We start from the raw sequence: 22,813 nt of genomic DNA, 5'->3' as shown, positions 1-22,813 counted from the left end.
CATGGGATTCTTCAGGCAAGATTACTGGAATGTGTAGCCATTTTCTTCTCCAGGGGATCTTCGTGACCAAGGGATTGAACTTAGGTCTCCTGCATTGCAGGTGGGGTCTTGAGCTGCCAGGAATACCAAATCCCGTGTTTAGAATGGAGGTTGTCTGAGTTCAGAGGGTGGCATTAATATGTAATTAAAGCCTAATATATACTCAAGGGTGTAGTAGGATGCAGCCTTAGGCAGAAGAAAAGAATGCCAAACTCTGTCACTATCAAAGACCAACAAATGTAGACACATATACCTTCATACTCACATATGTAGAATTAGAACACACTTTACTGTTCAGTCCAGGGCAGTGGTACAGTGACTAACCAAATTTAAACTTCGTAAGATAGCTCTCAGCTACAAGCTAACCACAAGTCTCTCACTGATCTATGACTCCACCTGCTGCTGCTCTGGAAATTCCCAGATGGTTTTTCACAAAGTCAGTATTATCCCTGACCTCTCAGACTTCTTACCCTTGGACAGAGCAGCTGCTTGTCTGCTTCAGGACCTCTTGGTTTTTAGCGATCATTGCGAAGTTTAGTTTCATTTTCTTCATCATCCCAGTCTCTGTTAGAAGAACTCATTACTAGTTACTTGATTTGTGTGTGTGTGTGTGTGTGTGTGTGTGTGTGTGTGTGTGTTTGTCCAGTCCCAGAGAAATTTGGATTTTAATACTTTGCTTTATATATTTTCTTACAGAAAAAACATGCTTTACGCTGCTATTGTCAAGCCATGCAAGTTTACAAAGGAAAAGGCTGGTCTCTTGCAGAGGATCATATTAACTTCACCATTGGGCGACAGTCCTACACTCTCAGGCAACTGGACAATGCTGTGTCTGCTTTCAGGCATATTTTAATCAATGAAAGTAAACAATCTGCTGCTCAACAAGGGGCCTTCCTCAGAGAATATCTTTATGTTTACAAGGTGAATACTTATTTTCAGGAGTGGATATTAAAATTATATTTGCCATTATTTTCAGCAAAACTCATTTTCAGTACTATCTAGTAAGAATCTTATAAGTGGTTTTATTAGACTACATATAACTGTCTTTCATAATAAAGTGCAACAGACTAGGCTTTTGGTCATAAATCTGAGTTACATTGCCCTTCTACAGTTCTCATAAAAGAGAATTTTAATATTATAGTAAGCATTTGATTTGTGGCTATATTTGGAATCTTAAAAAAAATACCATGAGCTTTTGGGACTGTTTTCTTCATTATGTATTTTTGAATTATAACTGGTTTTACAGCATTTGGGTTATCGTCCCATTCTTTGGAAAAGTACATTCCTCTCTGTTTCCTATGAAAGATGAGTAGATATGGATCCGTGAAAGGTAGACATTACTTTGATGTAATGCAGAAAAATTAATAGGAAGAAAAAATATTTCACTGAGCCAGGATAGCAAAGGTAAAGCATTATTTTGTGGACAAAATGGAAAGCTGTAATTTTTTCCTCAAGGTCCATGAATAGTAAATATTTTATCTGTCCTGCAGAATATAATTACCCTTTTTTACTTTAGTAATTTGAAATCATATGGGTAAGAATTTTGGCAGATAGAATGCTATAATGAGTCTAGGAAGTAAAACACATATGAAAATAACATTTGGAGCTTTAGCATCCAGAGAGAACTAATTTGCTGAGTAACCTTAAGGAGATTCTCTTGGACCAAAATAAATATATCTAAAGTTCTTCATTGTAAAATTTTATGACTCATATGTTAAGTAAAACTAGTGATTCTTAATATTCTTTCTTAACATGCCTTTAATACCTTATGTATTAAAAATGAGGACAGATAAGAGTTCTCTCAAAAATTCTTTTTGTCTTTTGTATTTCTCTTAGAATGTAAGTCAGCTCTCACCAGATGGCCCTTTACCGCAGCTTCCTTTACCATATATTAACAGTTCAGCAACCCGAGTTTTCTTTGGCCATGACAGACGACCAGCAGATGGTTAGTAAAGTTTAATTTGGCTTTGTTACCTAGTGACTTTTTCTTTGAAGTTATTTCATCTCTTTCCACTAAAAAATAATGTGTAATTGTTAAAGAATATTTGAAAGTAACTATACCATATCATCTATCATCCTGCCACTTGAACCTACTACTTCGGTGCTTTTCCTTCCAGCTTTAAAATCTAAAACAATAACAACAAAATAGCTGTATGTATGACTTTTCTCACATAATATAAAGAAATTCTCATAATATAAAGATTATATAATCTTGATAAACATTTTTAATGGTTGTAATGCATTCAGTGGATATTAAGTATTTTAATATTTGCTATATGGTGTCCATCTTTTTTGATTATGTGAAATCTAAGTTGTAATGGACATCTTTGTGGATGAATCTTGTCTTAACATTTTATTATGGAAAATTTCAAATGTACACAGATGCAAGGAATAATTGCCAGTATAATTGCTGTTCTTGTTAGACTTTTTAAAAATTTAGGATTATTTCCTTAGCATTGAGCTTTAGAATGGCAATACTGGGCCAAAAGTTTAAATATATTAAAGGTCTTTATGCATGTTAAACTTTGTAATTTTAAGTCTTTTTAATTGGAGCTTAGTATGTTTCTTTTGGAGAGCTAATTTAGTCTTTTATTTAAAATATTTATCAGGGTACTTGTAGCAGCATTGTTTTTAGTAGCAAAAAAAATGAAACAGAATGAATCAATAGATTTTGGTACCTGCATATATTGGTTTCATGCTGTAGAACGTGAGTGAATGAGTTCTTTATATTTCAATGTGGATAATACCCACAACATAAAGTTGAGTGAAAACAGTTGGAGAAGGATGGATCAAAAGTTAGTCCATTTATATAAATTTCAAACATATATGCTGGTTCTATGAGTTGTTTATATATACACTTATATTTGATAAAGTAAAACAAAATTTATGAATGTGCATGCTATACTTCAACTTTGGAATAGCTCTGGGAAGAATTGGTACCAGTGGAAGAGATGAAGGAGAGAGAAGTAGGGAATGTGAGATAGAGGAAATCAGCTCCATCTGTAACATGTATTGTATTTTTTTAAATAAAATTTGGTTTCTTATAACAAAGTTGACATTTCTTAAATTTTGATACACAAGTATTTGTTATATTATTTTTCATGTTTTGTCCGTATATTTGAAGTATTTCAGATAAAATTGTGGACACTAAGAGAAGATATTCTGTCAGAGTCAGAAGGAAAAGAGCATCAGTATTACAAGTTGAGTTCCAATTAGGCTAGAATTAGTAACAGAATATTTTTCTCTCAGCTAAAATTGAAAATAGGCAAGAATGGTATATGTATGTATTTGGATACCTTAGATTTTTATTTAAAATATATTTCATTTGAGGGCAGGTGTTAATACATAAGTGTATTTAGTAGTGGCACTTTTCTTTTTTATTTTTAAGGTGAAAAGCAAGCAGCTACTCATGTAAGTCTTGATCAAGAATATGACTCTGAATCCTCTCAGCAGTGGCGAGAGCTTGAGGAACAAGTGGTGTCTGTGGTCAACAGAGGAGTCCTTCCATCCAACTTCCATCCCACGCAGTATTGTTTGAACAGTTATTCAGATAACTCAAGGTTTCCCCTTGCAGTTGTGGAAGGTAATACACTTGAATTTTTATTCATGGTTTTTTACTTGTTTGTTTAGCTTACAGCGTATTCACGGTAATTTTTTGCATGCCAAATATGACTGGAGGCTGAGGATACAAAAGTAAATTGAGTACTAGTGAGCTGCATTTATAAAACCAGGCAGTGGGGACTTTAATACAGGAATATTCAGTGTGCTTTTGGAATGTAGAAGAGAGAATGACAGAGTACAGAAAAATTATGGGGGAAATCTTCTAAGGAAGGTAATTTCAAAACCATATCCTGAATAAATGCACATTTACAAAGTGAAAAAGGACAGTCTAGGCAGAAATGCAGAGCTTTGAAAGCAAGGTATGTTCGGAGAATTGAAGCATACGGTGATGTGTGGGGTTTATTAAAATTACTAACTTAGGCCTTTCTTTTGCAGAACCAATAACAGTGGAAGTGGCTTTTAGAAATCCTTTGAAAGTTCCACTTTTGTTGACTGATTTGTCATTGCTCTGGAAGTTTCAACCTAAATATGTCAGTGGAAAGGATAATGAAGAAGTTAAAGAACTAGTAAGTTGTTAAAAGGTATTTGTAATAAGCATGTTTCAGTAATAGTCTAACATGCTATAATAACATTTCAGCAGTTTCTATTCAGGGAGCTGAACTTACTCTTTTCTTAGGCTTATTTTCCCTCATTACAAAATGTATGATAATATGCTTGCTGCTGCTAAGTCGCTTCAGTCGTGTCTGACTCTGTGTGACCCCATAGATGGCAGCCCACCAGGCTCCCCCGTCCCTGGGATTCTCCAGGCAAGAACACTGGAGTGGGTTGCCATTTCCTTCTCCAGTGCGTGAAAGTGAAGTCGCTCAGTCGTGTCCGACTCTTAGCGACCCCATGGATTGCAGCCTACCAGGCTCCTCCGTTCATGGGATTTTCCAGGCAAGAGTATTGGAGTGGGGTGCCATTGCCTTCTCCGGATAATATGCTTATTGTTGAAAATTAAAAGTATAAAATTTTTCCTTGTGATGAGAACACTTAGGATTTTCTCCCAACAACTTTCTTATATAACATGTAGCAGTATTAATTATATTTATTATGCTTTACATTGTTTCTTATATGTTATAACTGGAAGTTTATAACTTCTGATTGCTTTTTTCCAGTTGCCCCTCTCCCCACTTCCTGCCTCTGATAACCACACATCAGTCTCTTTTTCCATGAGGTTGTTCATTTGTTCTGTTTTTGAAGTATAGTTGACTTACAACACTACATTAGTTCCTGATACACAACCCAGTGATTCGCTATTTCTGTGCATTTCAAAAGGATCACCATAAGTCTAGTTGTTGTCTGTCACCATTCAAAGATGTTACAGAGTTATTGACTCTATTCCCCATTTTGTACTTCTTGTGACTCCTTTACTTTGTAAGTGGAAGTTTGTACTTTTAAATCACATTCACCTATTTCCTTTTTTTTTTTTTTTTTACATTCACCTATTTCTTTCTTCCCCCTAGCCCCTCCCCTCTGACAACTATCTGTTTCTTCTCTGTATCTATAACTGTTTCCGTTTTGTATGTTGTTCGCTTTGTATATTGCTTAGCACATAATAAAAACCTAATAAATGCTAACTATAGCTATTGTCATTGTTGCTAAGTATTGATATGTAGCAGTGTTAATAATCTGATACTTGATTCATTCGAATGTATATTTTACATAATTTGCTTTTCAGGTAAAAGGTGAATCTGAAATGATTGGAACTGAAGTTATTTCAGAATTCTTAATTAATAGTGAAGAATCAAAAGTGGTAATTAATTTATTACTTTTCTGTCACGCCTTTCTAAAAGTAAAATAACAACAGATTTTAAAAGCCTGTTTATTCAGTTTGTTTTCCAGTTTTCTTAAAAATTAAAATTTATCATCTTAGGAAACTGGAATTACATAGAAGAAAATAGGTTGGGAAAGTAGGTTTGCAGTGGTTTTTAGTTTGTTAATTTCCTAAGAAGCCTGGTAAAAAAAGGTTTTGCTTTCTTCTTGGGTTGAATGTTGTAATTTCATATGATATTTGGTTGGCCAGAATATCTTGGTTTTTATTAAAAGTTGTGATGCCTATAATTATTGAGTTTAGAAAGTTTCTTTTGAAGAAAATGCTTTCCAGTAGGAGAAATCAGTTGAGAATTAAAATTTAGGTCTGAGCTTTTATTTCTGTAACATTACAGAATTTAGGTGTTGCGCTATTTAAGATATTGTGAAAACAGATAATAAGAGTGACTTAAATATCTCCACAGGCAAGGCTAAAGCTCTTTCCCCATCACATAGGGGAGCTGCATATTCTGGGAGTTGTGTATAACCTTGGTACCATTCAGGGCTCTGTGGCAGTAGATGGCATTGGTGCTCTTCCTGGATGTCACACAGGTAAAGCTATAGCATTGCTGAACAATTAGAAGCTAATAAGTAAATCTCCTTAGAATAAATTGAGAAATGAGATATTTTAAAATTAGGTTTAAAGTACCTTTAATAAAGACATTTAATCAGATGAAAGAATGAATAATTGAATTATTTTTAACTCTGCGATTGCTTAAAAAAAACAACTTTATTCCCTTCTGATGTATTTTTGATAATTCTGTGGTTCTACCCTATGTATTTTTCTTCTTTGTTACTGATCCACATTTAGTAAATTCTAAATTAATGTATTCTAAATTAAAAGACGCTTACTCCTTGGAAGGAAAGTTATTACCAACCTAGATAGCATATTCAAAAGCAGAGACATTACTTTGCCAACAAAGTTCTGGCTAGTCAAGGCTATGGTTTTTCCTGTGGTCATGTATGGATGTGAGAGTTGGACTGTGAAGAAGGCTGAGTGCCGAAGAATGGATGCCTTTGAACTGTGGTGTTGGAGAAGACTCTTGAGAGTCCCTTGGACTGCAAGGAGATCCAACCAGTCCATTCTGAAGGAGATCAGCCCTGGGATTTCTTTGGAAGGAATGATGCTAAAGCTGAAACTCCAGTACTTTGACCACTTCATGCGAAGAGTTGACTCATTGGAAAAGACTCTGATGCTGGGAGGGATTGGGGGCAGGAGGAGAAGGGGACGCCAGAGGATGAGATGGCTGGATGGCATCACTGACTCGATGGACGTGAGTCTGGGTGAACTCCGGGAGTTGGTGATGGACTGGGAGGCCTGGCGTGCTGCAATTCATGGGGTCACAAAGAGTCGGACACGACTGAGCAACTGAACTGAACTGAGCTGAACCATTGGTTGAGATGTCTGCTGCCAGTACAAAGGTTGACTTAGGATAGTCTTTTTTCTTTTTAATATTTATAAAAACATAGAGTAAACTAAGGACCAGTGTTTCCACATCATTGAATGTGAAATGACATAAAATTCTGTCATCTGTTTTGTAATAAGAGAAGGATTTAGAGTTAAGCTGGTTTTCTTGGTTCCCCAAAATTGATAAATTTTACAAATTTTTGAAGAGTAAAACTACCAGATACATGTTTAACACAGCTTGCCTTTTTTTTTTCCCTTTAATTTCAGGAAACCATTCTCATATTATTTTGTAATAATTATATGTTGCTATTTGAGTTTAAGTTGACAAGACTAGAGAGAGAATTTACTATAAAATTCCTCTCATCTGTCTCTTCATTTTAATAGCTGTCTATTTTTAACAAATTAATAGTTAGCAGACTTGAATTTAGCATTTCTAAAAGCGTATTATTAATATTGAGAAATCTTTTGGGACCACTTGGAAAATTTGTTGGTTCTTTTAAAGTTCAGTTTGAAATTTCTCCTTGCTTGCATATCTAGGGTAATTTAGTAAAACATTTTTTTGGACCATATACTGAAATGGAATGAATCCATAAGAATTCAAAAATTATAAAACAAAAAATTGCCACTAAAAGTATAGTATTCTGCAGTTTAGTACTACATGTATAATTCTTGGTTGACAAACACCAGAGGAGATTCTTCTACAAATAATATTGTTAATTTTTAAATATTTAAAGTAAGTTAGCTGAGTGTTAAAAACTTTTTGAAGCTTCTTTCCTTTCCCACTAACCTATGATTTTAATTTTGTACCACAAAGTTATGATTGTCAATAAATTATAGCTAATTACTTCATTCAAGTTACCAAATATATGCATTAATAAATAAATTATAAATTTTTTATGATGTTAGTGGGCGAAGACCCTGAATTACCTATTAAAATAAATTGTACCTTATAGTAGAGTTTAAATGAAGTTTTAGTGTAAAATGCTATAAGGATCTGGGTCAAATGAGGTAATGGAAATGTTACCTTATACGTCTAGTCTGGGCATATCACAGTGAGCTTCAGCATATTAAAGGTTCTAAGTATTCCTGCTAAGAGGGAAATGGCAACCCACTCCAGTATGCTTGCCTGGAAAATCTCATGGACGGAAGAGCCTGGTAGGCTACAGTCCATGGGGGCACAAAGAGTTTGACACGACTGTGCAATAGGTTCTAAGTATTCCTGCAGGAAATACAGTTGTCTGCCTTTGCTATTTTCACACCTACGTGCAGTGTGTGGAAGTTTTTGGGGAAAAGCTCACATGTGTATTAAATGAGTTTAATTTTGAGAAAGCTATGTATATTATAATTTTCTTTGTGTAGTCTGTTAAGAAGGTACAGTTAAGTCTGTTGAGAAAGTGTAGTTACTTATAATCCAGAAATAATTCAAATTAGTATATATATTTGAATATGAATAGCTATTCTGTCAGATGGATCTTTTTGGTTAATTATAGGTTTCAGAAACTTCCCATTTGATAATGTACAGTCCTTCTGCAAAGTAAGTCCTAAGAAAATGAGAAATTAAGCAGCATGCAATAGTAGATGTGGTTAAACATGAACATAAAATACACTTAGTTCTTTGCTTAACCATGTTAATTGGTAATTGTCTAGAGTTCTTCTAGAAATAATCTGAAACATACATTACTCATATATTCAGGCTAACTTGATGTCAGTTAACTTATCAAACTATTTTAGGGCATTGATTGTTTTTTTATTTCAGGAAAACATTCTTTGAGTATGTCAGTCCGAGGGAGACAGGATTTAGAAATTCAAGGTCCTCGACTTAACAACACAAAAGAAGAAAAAACGTCTATTAAATATGGTCCTGATCGACGTCTAGATCCCATAATTACTGAGGAAATGCCACTATTGGAGGTATTTCACTTTTTAAAAATTCATGGGCTTAATAATTTATCTCTAAGGTGAGGATGATATTTTGGATAGATTAATTTTAGACTTTGAGATTGTTGATATATTGAAGTGCAGTTTTAAATTCTTGGTAAGCTAATGTTAAATAGATGTAATTCACAAAGACAAGATAATCATGAAAATTGGCATTAAGTCACATCCAGATTATAAGATATAATCCTCAAAATATTAATAGAAGTTGGGAAAAAGCTTCTAAAAGAGCACTTTGATTGTTATTAAAATCAGTGGCTCTTTCTGGGTAAGATATAAAAATAACAGTTAATTTTTATAAAATGTTTAAGCAATATAGATAGGTGTATGAATAAAAGCAATATTCATTTCATTTTCTTTGTGTCCCACACTGTCATGCCTTCATGCAGTCTTTTAGCTGCAAAAGATAGAAATTGATGCTAGGTAGTATTAAACCCGCCACCACCCCCCTCCAACCTCCCCCACGTATTATTTAGTTCAAAGGATTTTGGAATAACCTCATGGAAACTATAAACCGTCATAGAACAGTAAGCTCAAGAAAGAATAAGGACTCAGCAGCTGTGGGAAATTTTTAAAACCTTTAGAAGGCATTACTTTCTAAATAACTTTTTATTTTATATTGGAGTATAGCCAGTTAACAATATTTGATAGTTTCAGGTGGTCAGTAAAGGGACTCAGCCATACATATACACGTATTCATTCTCTTCCAAATTCCCCTCCCACAGCCTACTACATAACGTTGAGCAGAGTTCCACGTGCTGTATAGTAGGACCTTGTTGGTTATCCATTTTAAACACAGCCATGTGTACATGTCCATCCCAAACTCCTATTTTGATACAACTTTATTAGTCTTACAACTTCTGGTCTTTGTGCCACTTCATTACAAGATATATCAAGTGTCTAGGAGAGAACTGTGGCCCACCTTGAATCAGCTGTCTACCTGAGAGGCAGGCCACTGGCACGGCCATGGAGCATAAGTGTGAACCCTGGAAGGAGGTTCTTCCTCCTGCATCCTCAGATTGCCCTGGAAGGGGGGTTAGAAGCTTTCACCTTCAGCCAGTGATACCAAACTGATGTTTCTCTTTTCAGACCTTTCCTTGTATATTTGTATATATTTTTAGTAATCATACTGCACATTTTATTCTGTGACTTGATTTTTGCCTTTCTCAACAAAACCTGGTTTTTGTTTTCATTCAGTAAGAATTCTTTCACAGCTACATAAGGTATGCCTTTATTTAGATATATTATACTGTATTTTAGTCATTTGTGTATCGATGGGTATGGGTCTGGCTTTTCATCATTACTGACAGTTCTGCAGTAAACATTATGTATATATTTTGTCCATGCTCTAGTTTAGGCTATAGACTTTTAGAAATGAAATTGTTGGATCAATTGTGTAATGTACCACAGAATTACCTTTAGCAAGCCTCTCGGAATTGACACTTTTCCTTCAGAATGAGAGTGACATTGCCTCATGTCAGTGCCATACTGGATACTATCATGTTTTTATTTTATTTTATTTTATTTTTTAACTTTTGTAAATCAGGCTGGTGAAAAATGACGTTTCTTTGATAACTGATAAGGTTGATTAGTCTTCATTTTTTTTGTCCATGTGATTTTTTTTCTTCTTTAAGTCCATATGATGCCCTTTAATTGGATATTACTTCCTTTTTCTCATTGGATGATTTTATGGGTACTAATCCTATACTTATAGTGGTGGGATAGGTAACATGCTCATGAAAATGGTGATATCTGTATGTGTTGAGCAAAAGGTATTGTTGAGCTGCATATTTTCTGCCCAGATTTTACACTTGCTTAGTTATGTTGCAGACTTCCCAGGTGACTCAGTGATAAAGAGTCCACCACCCAAGTATGAGAACATGGGTTCGATCCCTGGGTTCGGAAGATCCCCTGGAGAACGAAATGGCAGGCCACTCCAGTATTCTTGCCTGGAGAATCCCATGGACAGAGGAGCCTGACAGACTGTAGTCCATGGGGTCTCAGAAGACATAACTTAGTGACTAAACAGCAACAATAATTATGTTGCGTTTAAAGAGCTGTATGGGGGATTCGCTGGTGGCTTGGTGGTAAAGAATCCGCCTGTCAATGCAGGAAACACTAATAATAATAATAAATAAAGAGTTGTGTAGGGCAAGTAGACTTACAGACTGATGTCAGTGCTCATTTCTGATTAATGAATACTTGCACATACTTTATCTTTCATCTGGCGGTTTTCATCATTTAAGATTTTTAGTTAAGAGAACGTCTGTTATATTTGGATGAGTAATAGTACCTTACTATTAAATATACCTTAATATTAGTAAAAAAATTCATAGAATATTCCCATTCCTAATATCATATGTCAGAAATATTTTGTAGAGTTTGAAGTGTTTAAGGGAGTAGTGAAGGAAGTAATCTACAACATCTGATGAAATAGTCTCTTAATCAAAACAGAGTGAGCATGAAAATTACTGAAGCTGAGAAAAGATGAAAATTAAAGTGTCATGTGTTAACTGTCACGTGTGTAGCATGCTGAAAGCATACAGCTGTGAGCTGTATCTACTGATTAGAAATATTTTGTTTTTAAGTTCTGTTGGAGAAAAAAACGGTGTCATTGCAAAACTTTTTCTTCCCTTACTAATTTTTTTTACATTTCATTAGAAAAAAGTTTTACATAGAAAAATAGAAGAGCAGGCCCTTCAGGTTCTCACTGTAGGCAGTATGTTGTGTATATGACATTTATTCAAGCAGACTTGACTATCATGTCAGATCACTTGATGTTACAGATGAAATCACAATGACTAGCCTTACATGTATCATTTTTACTTTATATGCCTGTCACACATCTTGAGGATTAATTCGTAGAAGCGAAAGTCCTGGTTCTTGGTCTTATTTTCCATTAAAGTTTGAAGCTGTCTAAAACATCAACTTTTTATGAGGACTTTTAGCAGAAATTCATTTGAAGTAAAGGCTAGATATACTGGTTCTCCTTAGAGTCAACATAGTATATTTAGTAAAACCTTATTCTGAAGATATATGCACAGTATCCTACATATGGTTTGTCACGGGTCCTGGCCCACCACCCTTCCCGTTCTGCCAGTGCTGTTGCCTTACCCATGCTATCTGGGTGTCTATGTGTTCTAGTGCATCTTTACAGTAGTCTTATTTCACTGGTTACTCATGCGGTTGTTTTTGATGTAACAACTCAAAATTTATATTCCTTCACAAATTTTAGCTTATTTGATTAAGCTTATTTGGTACTGGCTAATGAGTACATTAGGAGAAGGCAGTGGCACCCCACTCCAGTACTCTTGCCTGGAAAATCCCACGGACGGAGGAGCCTGGTAGGCTGCAGTCCATGGGGTCGCTAAGAGTCGGACACGACTGAGTGACTTCACTTTCACTTTTCACTTTCATGCACTGGAGAAGGAAATGGTGGCCCACTCCAGTGTTCTTGCCTGGAGAATCCCAGGGACGGGGGAGCCTGGTGGGCTGCCATCTGTGGGGTCGCACAGAGTCGGACACGACTGAAGTGACTTAGCAGCAGCAGCAGCAATGAGTACATTATCTCTGTTTTCAGTATAGCGTAATGCTTAGTTTGTTTTTTCCTAACTTTTTAACCTGTGTTTTGGATTTCTGCATTAATCCCTTATTTTCTCGTGTCCATTTCTGAAGCTTCTCATTTCCCCTGATTTTATCTGATTCCTTAAGAATTTGGCCAGAATGAAGTCTTATTCAAATTTAGATTGAAAGACACAGATATTTCCACTGGACTTTGATAACTCCTTTGGGACAGCCAGCTGTACCTTTACTACTCATACTCTTACCCTCTTATTCCTCCTTTCTGTGATTCTGTCAGAGTACTTCTGACATTTATGCTTGTGGATCTTTTAAATGCAAATGACTTACTGGATGATTTTGTTAGTACATATTTCTAGCTCTTTAGTAAAGGTCGACAGTCCCTATCTGAAATCCTGAGGCCAGGCATGTGTTGAAAGTTTTTTTTTTTAATTTTTAGAAATCACGCGTATACATATGTGTTTTTATCTTTCACATTTTGTGACCCCTGTTGGGTTTGTGGCAGCACCAGTTATCAAGCACATTAACATAGCTTGAATGAACCACATGAATATCGCACTAAATTCCCACTTAGTCTATAAAGAATCTCTGTTAGTGAGATCAGGTTTCCCTCACACATTGGGTTATGGGAACCCTGAGGATATTCAGAGATACCAGGTTTAAAAATTATGGATATGGAATCATGCTTCTGTATGTTCTCCTCTTTTCAGACCTATTGTGCATCGCTTCATTTTAATGATGTATAAATAAATAGATGAGCTACTTTTTAAGTTGAGAGTGTTAAGGGCTCTTCAGCTGATAACTGTTCATGTAATCATGTTAAATGACTTAATAGCTTGTCTTAACCATAATCTACACAGTTGTGAAAATTTTGCCGGTGGCCCTCTAGTTGTTGACATTGTACCTTTAATATGTAACTCTGAAATCTGCTACTGAGTAACATTGGTCTCTGTCTAATAACTCATGGAGTTCTTAATAACCGTATACACAGGGAGATATCAAAGAGAATGAATAAAATATTTGTAACCCTGTAGTAAAGAAATAACAGCAATTTAAAGTGTTATTCAGTAGAGGTTCAGAATTTTTAACAGACAATATAATAATATTTTTTCCCTCCAATGCAGGTGTTCTTTATACATTTTCCTACAGGGCTCCTCTGTGGAGAAATCCGAAAAGCCTATGTAGAATTTGTCAATGTCAGCAAATGTCCTCTTACTGCATTGAAGGTTGTTTCTAAACGTCCAGAGTTCTTTACCTTTGGTGGTAACACAGCTGTTCTAACACCGCTGAGTCCCTCGGCTTCCGAGAACTGTAGTGCTTACAAGACTGTTGTGACAGATTCTACCACTGTGTGTACAGCACTCGTATCCTCAGCTTCTTCTGTGGACTTTGGCATCGGCATAGGAAGTCAGCCAGAGGTGATTTCTGTTCCCCTTCCTGACACTGTTCTTCTACCTGGAGCTTCAGTTCAGCTACCAATGTGGTTACGTGGGCCAGATGAAGAAGGTGTCCATGAAATTAACTTTTTGTTTTACTATGAAAGTGTTAAAAAGCAGCCTAAAATACGGTGAGTATTACAAAATTTTTTAGATTTAACCTCTGCATTAAGGATATGTATATATGAAAAAAAGTGAAAGTGTTACTGACTCTTTGCGACCTCATGGACTATATGTAGCCTGCCAGGCTCCTTTGTCCATGGAATTCTAGAGGCGTGAATCCTGGAGTGGGTAGCCATTCCCTTCTCCAGGGGATCTTCCTGACCCAGGGATCTAACCTGGGTCTCTTACACTGCAGGCAGATTCTTTATCATCTGAGCCACCAGGAAAGTATATACCCATTCAAATAAACATTTTATTACTTGTTAACATATGTCATTGTTTACTAAGAAATTACCCTTATCCAAATTATGCATGAAGTTTTTATCTGAGGTTGTCCCTAATCTGAGTAGCCAAAAGTGGAAAAAAATTAAGCTACATTAATCTTTTTCATGCTTCTTTCTGTAAACTTCATGGCTTTTTGATACAGCTAAGTACTATGGTCAGAGTTACCACATAATAATGAAATTCACAGGTACCATGAATTAAGAGTGTCATTAGTATATGAAGACAGGTTGCCTACACTCATCCTTTTTAAAGAAAATTATTTTAACTTCCTTTTCTCTAGTGCCCTCCTCTGCCTCCCCATATTTATGTGTTTGCAGAGAAAGTAATTTGGGTGATGTTATGGATATCGCTGAAGAAATCAAAACACAAGGAGCTGTAGCTTGTATATTTGCACGACAGAGTATTTCATGCTAATCCCATTGCCATTTTTACAGAATTAACTTGGAATAATTGTGCTACTTTTTAAAATTTGTGTGACTATTTAAAATATCATAAAAGGCTTACTATGAGAACAAAAAGATACAATACTTGTAAGGAAAAGTATGTTGTAGGTCCTCAGTAAATGTTAATTCCCCTTAAGAAGATGAGTCCTCTGGCCAAAGCAATTCATTAAGGCTTTGTAGAATGTAGTAGTGGTGAAATGCGCTTCCAAAGAAAGTAAAGGTTTCAGAATTTGAATGTCAAAGGGTATAGGCAAAAGAGTAGTGGGTATTCCAGGAAGTAGCTGGATATATGGATAAATATTGACAAGTTAGGAGATACAAACTGAATGTAGTTAGTTTGGCTACAGTGTAAAATGTGTAAAATGGGAATGAAGATTGAATTGTAAAGTTCTCTTGTGGAGAGCCTTGAATGCCAGGTGAAAGTGTGTAATTTATCAGTACTTGGTAGGCATCCAGTAACTTTGGAACTATTATCAGAAGTCATAATCAAGACGTAACTATATGATGATGATTTTCAGGTCTGTGCTCTGGATGAGTTTGAGCAGGGAAAAAGGGAGACTAATAAGTTTTCTTACAAACTGGGAGTAAAGAATTGAACTAAAGTTAGGCTAACTAGATACTCTTACATTATTGTCTTTGTTTTTTTAATAGTATAAATGGTCCTGAGAGTGAACAGGTTTTAAAAACTTTATTTGAAATTAGAGAATCATAATGCTGGGAGAGATTCTTAGATTAAATTTATAATTTTAACTTCTTTAGTCACAGAATATTAAGACATACTGCAGTCATTTGTACCAGCCGATCTTTGAATGTGCGAGCCACTGTCTGCAGAAGTAATTCTCTTGAAGATGAGGAGGGCAGAGGAGGCAATATGCTAGTCTTTGTGGATGTGGAAAATACCAATACTGTAAGTTGGTTTAAAAATAAACTTTGTTTTTAAAATTTTTTTCCTTCACAAGACAGCATAAGCTAGGAATTTATGGAGTGTTCATTTTGAATAGAATATAAAAATATCCTGCTTCTCAATTTGCTTTTGTGGCTTTATCCTTTAGTGCTTCAAATAAAAGGATCTAGTGGTATTAATATGCTGCATAGTCGTATGGTATATACGACTATATATGGCCAGTATATGGTATATACTGGCCATACATACCAGTAATTCAACCCAAAAGAGATCTTATAAAATGCTTTCTAAAAAAAAAAAAAAAAAAAATGCTTTCTAGTCTCACCATTGAGAATGTCCTTTGATGTGATTAAACTTACAAAGTTCTATTAGGATTTCACATTCAGTAGTAACTTGATAACCCCTCACTTACACATTTCCAACAGTACCATTTCCTTTATATAAAGCATTTCAAACATTTTATTTACCATTCATGTTTATGTACTCTAAATATCAAAATGAAAATTCTTGAAGGAAGGGAATGTGATCTTAATAAAATAGAATCTTAGCTTCAGATTGATTCAGTTTAGATACCGGTTTGAATTGTTATTAATTCTGTAATGTCCTTTTTCTTTCAACTCCATAAATTTGTAAGGTCATTTCGAGTTGATTGAATTTTGGGGTTCTGTTCTTTGTTGCTTTTTTGCCTTAATAAGAATATGATAGAAAGATGAGAAAAAATAAAATGAAAGTGCTAGGGTTTTGATTAAAAATTGACAAATAACTTTTGATAAATAACTCACTATGATAGATTCTAATAACTGAATGCCTTTCAGTATTTAAAAATTTGCCACCAGAAGTGTAATTAAATCTGTTTCTTGGATAGGTGATGACTTACCTGTTTTAAGAATGTTTGTGGAGGAATTTAAATAATTGCCATTCCTGAAATACATAGTGTTAATTTATTTCAGAATAAAAATTGCATCTTATGTTAGCTGATAGTGAGTTTGATAGCAGTGTCCTTCTCAGTAGAATATACTAAGTTAGTGCCTCTAAATCCTGAATGACTCTCTTACTTCTTTTTGATAGAGTGAAGCAGGTGTGAAGGAATTCCATATAGTACAAGTATCAAGTAGTAGTAAACACTGGAAGTTACAGAAGTCTGTAAATCTCTCTGAAAACAAAGGTTTGTACTTTTTCCCTCTTCAGAATAAATTCTGATATCTTTATTAGTTTACTTTTCTTCAGAACAGTACCAGAATATAGTAAGATTATTGGTGCCTTTCTTATAATTAAGTTTTTTAAGCATTAAATTGTGCATTCATTACATTGCATGATTTTTAATGAAACTACACATCTTAATTGATGATTTCCCATCTTTTTATTCCACATCTTTTCTATTTGTATATTCTTTTTTAAAAAAATTCAGTTGTGGGACTTCCCTGGTGGTCTAGTGGTTAAGACTTCACCTTCCAATGCAGTGAGTGCGGGTTCGATCCCTGATTGGGGAGCTAAGATCCCACATGTCTTGTGGCTAAAAAGCTAAAACATAAAACTGAAGCAGTACTGTAACAAATTCAATAGTGACTTTTAAAAATGATCTACAAAAAAATAAATAAATAAAAATTCAATTGTAAAATTCGTGCTTGAATATATGGTCACAGTCAAAATTTCAAATAGTACAGAAGCATATAGACTAGTTTCTCTTTGTTTCCTTTACCGTTGGTAAGCTGTTTTTCTGTGTGTAATCATACTTGTATGTTGATTGGCTTTTCTGTGTATTTCCAAACCCATATAACACTTAAAAGAACATGCACACTTGTGATATGTATTGCCTAATTGTTTTCCAAAATATTTCTATCATTTTATCATCTTGCCAGTAATATGAGAGTGCTTAGTGCTTGTCAGAATAGATTGAAGCTGGCAAAATAATACTCTTTCTAGAAAGAATTGTACATGTATTTTAAAAGATTAAAAAAATGTTTTAAACCCTTACCTAGCTTCACAGTAATCCTTATTTTTGGAATTTATACAAAGGAATTAATTCAAAAATAGAAGAAGATCCATATATTGAGAGCAGTTTATTTCAGGGTTATGTTTAATAGGGAAAAATTGAATGTATCTTTAATGTGAATTAAGCTACAACTCATGTTGTCATTAAAATATATAAGCTTTTAAAATGTGTCTGTAATATAGTGGGAAAATGCATCATAGCAAACTGTGTGCATATAATAATATTGATATAAATTATCCACATGAAAAAATACTGATAGGAAATGAAATGATACAGTGGTGAGGTTGTGTGCTCCCTGGCTCCCAAATTCTAAGTTTTCAAAATTTCTGTTTATCTATATGAACATGAATTTCAGGAAAATTTAATCTTACCCTTTTAAAGAATTGAATGAGATTTGCTTCACTGAGAGAAAAGAAAAGATGTTTTTCAGTCAGTTCAGTTGCTCAGTCATGTCTGACTCTCTGCAACCCCATGGACTGCAGCATGCCAGGCTTCCCTGTCCGACAACAGCTCCCGGAGCTTGCTCAAACTCTTGTCCATCGAGTAGGTGATGCCATCCAACCATCTCATTCTCTCTTGTCCTTTTCTCCTCTTGCCTTCAATCTTGACCAGCATCAGGGTCTTTTCCAGTGAGTCAGTTCTTCGCATCAGGTAGCCAAAGTATTGGAGTTTCAGTTGCAGCATCAGTCCTTCCAGTGAATATTCAGGACTGATTTCCTTTAGGTTTGACTGATTGGATCTCCTTGCAGTCCAAGGGATTCTTAGGAGTCTTCTCTAGCACCACAGTTCAAAAGCATCTGTTCTTCGGCACTCCGCTTTCTTTATAGTCCAGCTCTCACATCCATACATGACTACTGGAAAAACCATAGCTTTGACTATTCAGACCTTTGTTGGCAAAGTAATGTCTCTGCTTTTTAATATGCTGTCTAACGGTTGGTCATAGGTTTTATTCCAAGGAGCAAGTGTGTTTTAATTTCATGGCTGCAGTCACCATTTGCAGTGATTTTGGAGCCCAAGAAAATAAAGTCTGTCACTGTTTCCGTTGTTTCTCCGTTTGCCATGAAGTGATAGGACCAGATGCCATTAAACATTATTTCTAATGATGAAATGTTTTCCAGTTTGGCTATAGAAGTCTGAGTAATGAACTAGGCTTTACCATGTTACAAACGGAGAAAGATCTTTGAAATTTACTCTTTTCTTTTCCTAGACGCCAAACTTGCCAGTAGGGAGAAGGGAAAGTTTTGTTTCAAGGCAACACAATGTAAGGAAGAAGAAGGTAAATTCATTTTAGTGTCACACTTTCTTAAATGGTCATTTTCTATTTCGTGCCAATGATATGATTAGTTTGTTCTCCTCCATTTTTTAGTTGTTATGGAGGCCTCAGAAAAATACACCTTTGCAGATATCATCTTTGGAAATGAACAGGTATGCAAGTAAACCTAATAGCATTTGATATTTAAAGTTATAGTTCTGGAGTACCTTGACTGTTTTGACAAAACTGTTACTCGAGTAATCTAAACTCTTTGGTGGATGAACATGTCAGCTTTGTTGAGTTTTGCAACTGTTGTCATGTCCCAAATCAAATAAAAATGCTATGTGTAGTATGCCATTTTAATTAGTAATTTAAAATTAGCTGTCTTTTAGATTGTAAGATACTCAGGAGATAAATTTAGCTCTTGGCATTAAAAAGAGGAACAGGATTATAGGAAAGAACCTACCTATTTGGAAAAGTGATCACAGTGGAACATACAGATGATGATCCCCTGGATTTGGGAATATCAAATGGTTCTGAGACCCAAATAATAAGCTGTTTGTAATTTTTTTTTTTTTTTGGTAATGAGATAACTGAAAATTTTTTGTAATTTTTGTAATGAGCGAACTATGTGAACAGTGGTTTACCAGAAAAAAGTTCATATCTGAGGGGGAAAATCTTACATATTTATTAATATTTAATAATTAACTTGGAAGCTTAACATCTACTTAACAGAATTTATAATACAGGAAATTAAGTGTCGAGATTCTACAGTGAAACACAGTATTCTATTAACTAGGGCAAATTCTGTAGTTCTGAGTCTGTTTAAAAATCTGCCTTATTCTGTCCCTTCAAGTGTGAAAGCCAAGTTAATAAAAATAACTTCATTTGAGCTGTGTTTCATGGGGTATCACCTAGTCTTCCAAGTATTTGATTGGGAAATACTTGTTATTTTTAATAGTAAAACAAATTTTTAAATAGGAAAAAATAATTAAAAATTTTTCTTTTTAACAATCTACTTTTTTTAAAACTGAAGAATTGTTTACAATATTTTATTAGTTTCAAGTGTACAGCAAAGTGATTCAGTTATACATACATATTTATGTATATGTTCTTCAGATTCTCAACAGTTAACTTCCTATTTTCTTTTAATACCCATTTGTCTTCCCTGGATACTTGGAAGGTCCAAGTTAATGTCATGGCAGTATAGATTTAAGATTCAGGGTAATTGGTACCAAATATTTCAGGTGTTCAAGCATTAGGGTGGCCTTCTTATATTCAACCAAATTGATAAGAAATGTGTAAGTTGTAGAAATACAAATTTTGGCAGGGTATATCTAATTGAAAACACATATAGACAAGTGATTTCCTTTTAACAGATAGTAAGTTCAGCAAGCCCATGTGCAGACTTCTTCTATAGGAGTTTATCCTCTGAATTGAAGAAACCACAAGCCCAGTCTTCGGTGCATACAGAAAAACAGTCAGTAGAGGATGTTATGAGATTAATCCAGAAGTGCAATGAGGTGGATTTGAATATTGTGGTGTTGTGGAAGGTATGTGTTGTTAAATTATTTCAGCAAGCCTTATTTATACTTGATTCTTAAGCTGAACAGTAAATGTAAGCTACTGTGTATATTTTTTCTGCTAAATTTTCCGTTTGAGTTTGAAAGCTGTTTTATAACTTTTTGTTAACAATTCCAGATGACTTTTTTTTTTTTGCCTAAAGGAAAAAAAAAATTCATTCAAATTAAATGACTTTGTTCTGTTACTTATTACTTACAAGAGGTACTGAGAATATTGTAAAACATGATAAGCTCCATGAAAGTAAAGTGCTATTATTAAACTCTTTATTGTGGGCATTTTCAAACTCTGTAAAAGGAAAAATAATACCACATACCTCTAGATATCCATTACTCGGGCTCCAGCAGCCACTAATTTGCTGCTGTTCATTTTCCACCTGTATTCCATTAGCTCCTTTACTTTATTTTTACCTTCCTTTATTTTTTATTTTGTACTATATATTTTTAATGACATAATATTTCATCTGTAAAAGCATTTTGTAAACTGCTTTTCTAGCAAATGAGGACTTCCTTGTTGAATATAACCCTGCCATATGATTATCTCACTCTAATTAACAAAAAAATTCTTTATAATTACCTAATTGTTGATCTCTGAAATTTTCCGGATTGTTTGAAAATACCATTTTAATAAAAAAAAAAAAAAACCCAAACAGATTCAAATGCCATCTACACATACTCATGGCAAACTAGAATGAGGTAATTTAGGCATTGGTCTCCCCTAACTGAGGGTTCCATCCCGGGGTTGGGAAGTTCCCCTGGAGGAGGGCATGGCAACCCATTCCAGTGTTCTTGCCTAGAGAATCCTTACGGACAGAGAAGCCTGGTGGGCTACAGTCCATAGGGTTGCAAAGAGTCGGACATGACTGAAGTGACTTAGCACGCACACAAAGTTAACTTGAACTATAATACAGAGATTTATTTTTCACAGTATACACTTTTGTATCTTAAGTATGTGTCTTTAGAAATGATTCTAAACTGAAATTTAGGATCTTGCCTAGGGATATTCACCTGAACTATGTGAAGAGGTTTTATTTTGTATTGTCCAGTACAGAGGCCTTACACTGGGACATGTTCATGGTAGATGATCAGAACGTGCATTTTAAATTAATTCAGATGTTCTAGCGTGTTCTTTTTACCAAGCTGTACATTTTTAAATAAACTTTCCTGAAACCAAGCTGGCTTTACATGAGTTCCAATAAAAGTACTTAAGCAAATTGACTTTTGTTGATTATAGAGGGTAAAGATGCTTAATGCTAAAAGGATAAATTACACATTGTTACCTTGAAATCAAATGTCCTTGAAGCTTTGAGTCAAGAAAATTCTATTTTTAGCCTCAATAGCATTGCCCCTTTATGTAAACCAACCATCCATTAAATGTATAATAGACCTTATGCATTTGTAGCTGTCACTCCACAAACGCCTGCAGTGTAACAATTGTAATATATCCGAGACAGGATCTTGAGTAATGTATGCTGTGTCCTGTACTTATTGTTGAGCCCACAGTAACCTTGGTTGGGGGGTGAGTTATTATTTTAAAAATCACCCTGAATGAAAATCAGCTACTATTATTGCTGATCACATGAAGAAGAAGAAAACTACCCAAGACTGTGATGCTCCACAGTTAGGAAATGGAAGTTTGAATAGATTAAAGGATGGGATATTGTCTGGTAGTGGCTAGTATCTGTGATAAGTTTATGATTGAGCTCATTTGAGAAAGTGACTAGTAGATTTTCCTTAGTGAGGGCTCTGGATAATGCACAAAGTGTCCCCTTGACTGAAAGAAAATTGACAATTCATTTAAGTTGTGGCGTGGATGCTTAGGAAACATAGCACTCTAATAAAGTGCGATTCAAAAGAAAACTAAGAACTTAGACAACATTTTTGTTTAAAAAAAAATTAGTTGTAAGGGGGTATGATTGAAAGTGTGAAAGTGTTACTCAGTCGTGTCCAACTGTGCAACCCCATGGACTGTAGCCCCCCAGGATCCTCTGCCCATGGGATTTTCCAGGCAAGAATACTGGAGTGGGTTGCCATGTCCTTCTCCAGGCGATCTTCCCAACCCAGGGATTGAACCCAGGTCTCCTGCATGGCAGGCAGATTCTTTACCATTTGAGCCACCAGGGAAAGCCCAAGGGGGTGTAATACAGCTTCTAATTGTTCTTAACCAAAAATAAAGGTTTGGTTTGAAAAACGAAGACTTTGTGCAGGAGAGACTGCATTATAGGGTTATGCATGATTTTTTTTTTTGATCCCACAAGACCGCTGAAAGAGATGTGTGTCCTGTGTCAGGACTTGATCAGCTGTCATCCTCTCGATTAAAGGTCACTTCATCAAGTATTTATTTAACTCCTGCATTTCTCAGTTGTGCGTGGACAGATGCTAAGC

General features: G+C 35.0%; 1 protein-coding gene across 4 annotated transcripts in view; it reads left to right on the top strand.

The window, feature by feature from the left end:
* TRAPPC8 (trafficking protein particle complex subunit 8) overlaps positions 1–22,813 on the top strand; it is an 82,769-nt gene that overhangs the window by 46,389 nt on the left and 13,567 nt on the right. For all 4 annotated transcript variants that reach the window (XM_045164041.1, XM_045164040.1, XM_045164039.1 and 1 more), the window contains 13 exons: positions 736–960; positions 1,876–1,984; positions 3,428–3,622; positions 4,036–4,166; positions 5,321–5,395; positions 5,877–6,003; positions 8,616–8,770; positions 13,498–13,940; positions 15,459–15,606; positions 16,672–16,768; positions 18,804–18,872; positions 18,963–19,021; positions 20,228–20,401. In XM_045164041.1, the coding sequence (XP_045019976.1) occupies positions 736–960; positions 1,876–1,984; positions 3,428–3,622; positions 4,036–4,166; positions 5,321–5,395; positions 5,877–6,003; positions 8,616–8,770; positions 13,498–13,940; positions 15,459–15,606; positions 16,672–16,768; positions 18,804–18,872; positions 18,963–19,021; positions 20,228–20,401 (2,007 nt within the window). The remainder of the gene's footprint in view (positions 1–735; positions 961–1,875; positions 1,985–3,427; positions 3,623–4,035; positions 4,167–5,320; positions 5,396–5,876; positions 6,004–8,615; positions 8,771–13,497; positions 13,941–15,458; positions 15,607–16,671; positions 16,769–18,803; positions 18,873–18,962; positions 19,022–20,227; positions 20,402–22,813) is intronic.

The sequence above is a fragment of the Bubalus bubalis genome, chromosome 22, assembly GCF_019923935.1.
Source record: "Bubalus bubalis isolate 160015118507 breed Murrah chromosome 22, NDDB_SH_1, whole genome shotgun sequence".
NCBI lineage: Eukaryota > Metazoa > Chordata > Mammalia > Artiodactyla > Bovidae > Bubalus > Bubalus bubalis.
The sequence above is the reverse complement of the archived record's forward strand: the minus strand, read 5'-3'. Positions and strand labels throughout refer to the sequence as shown.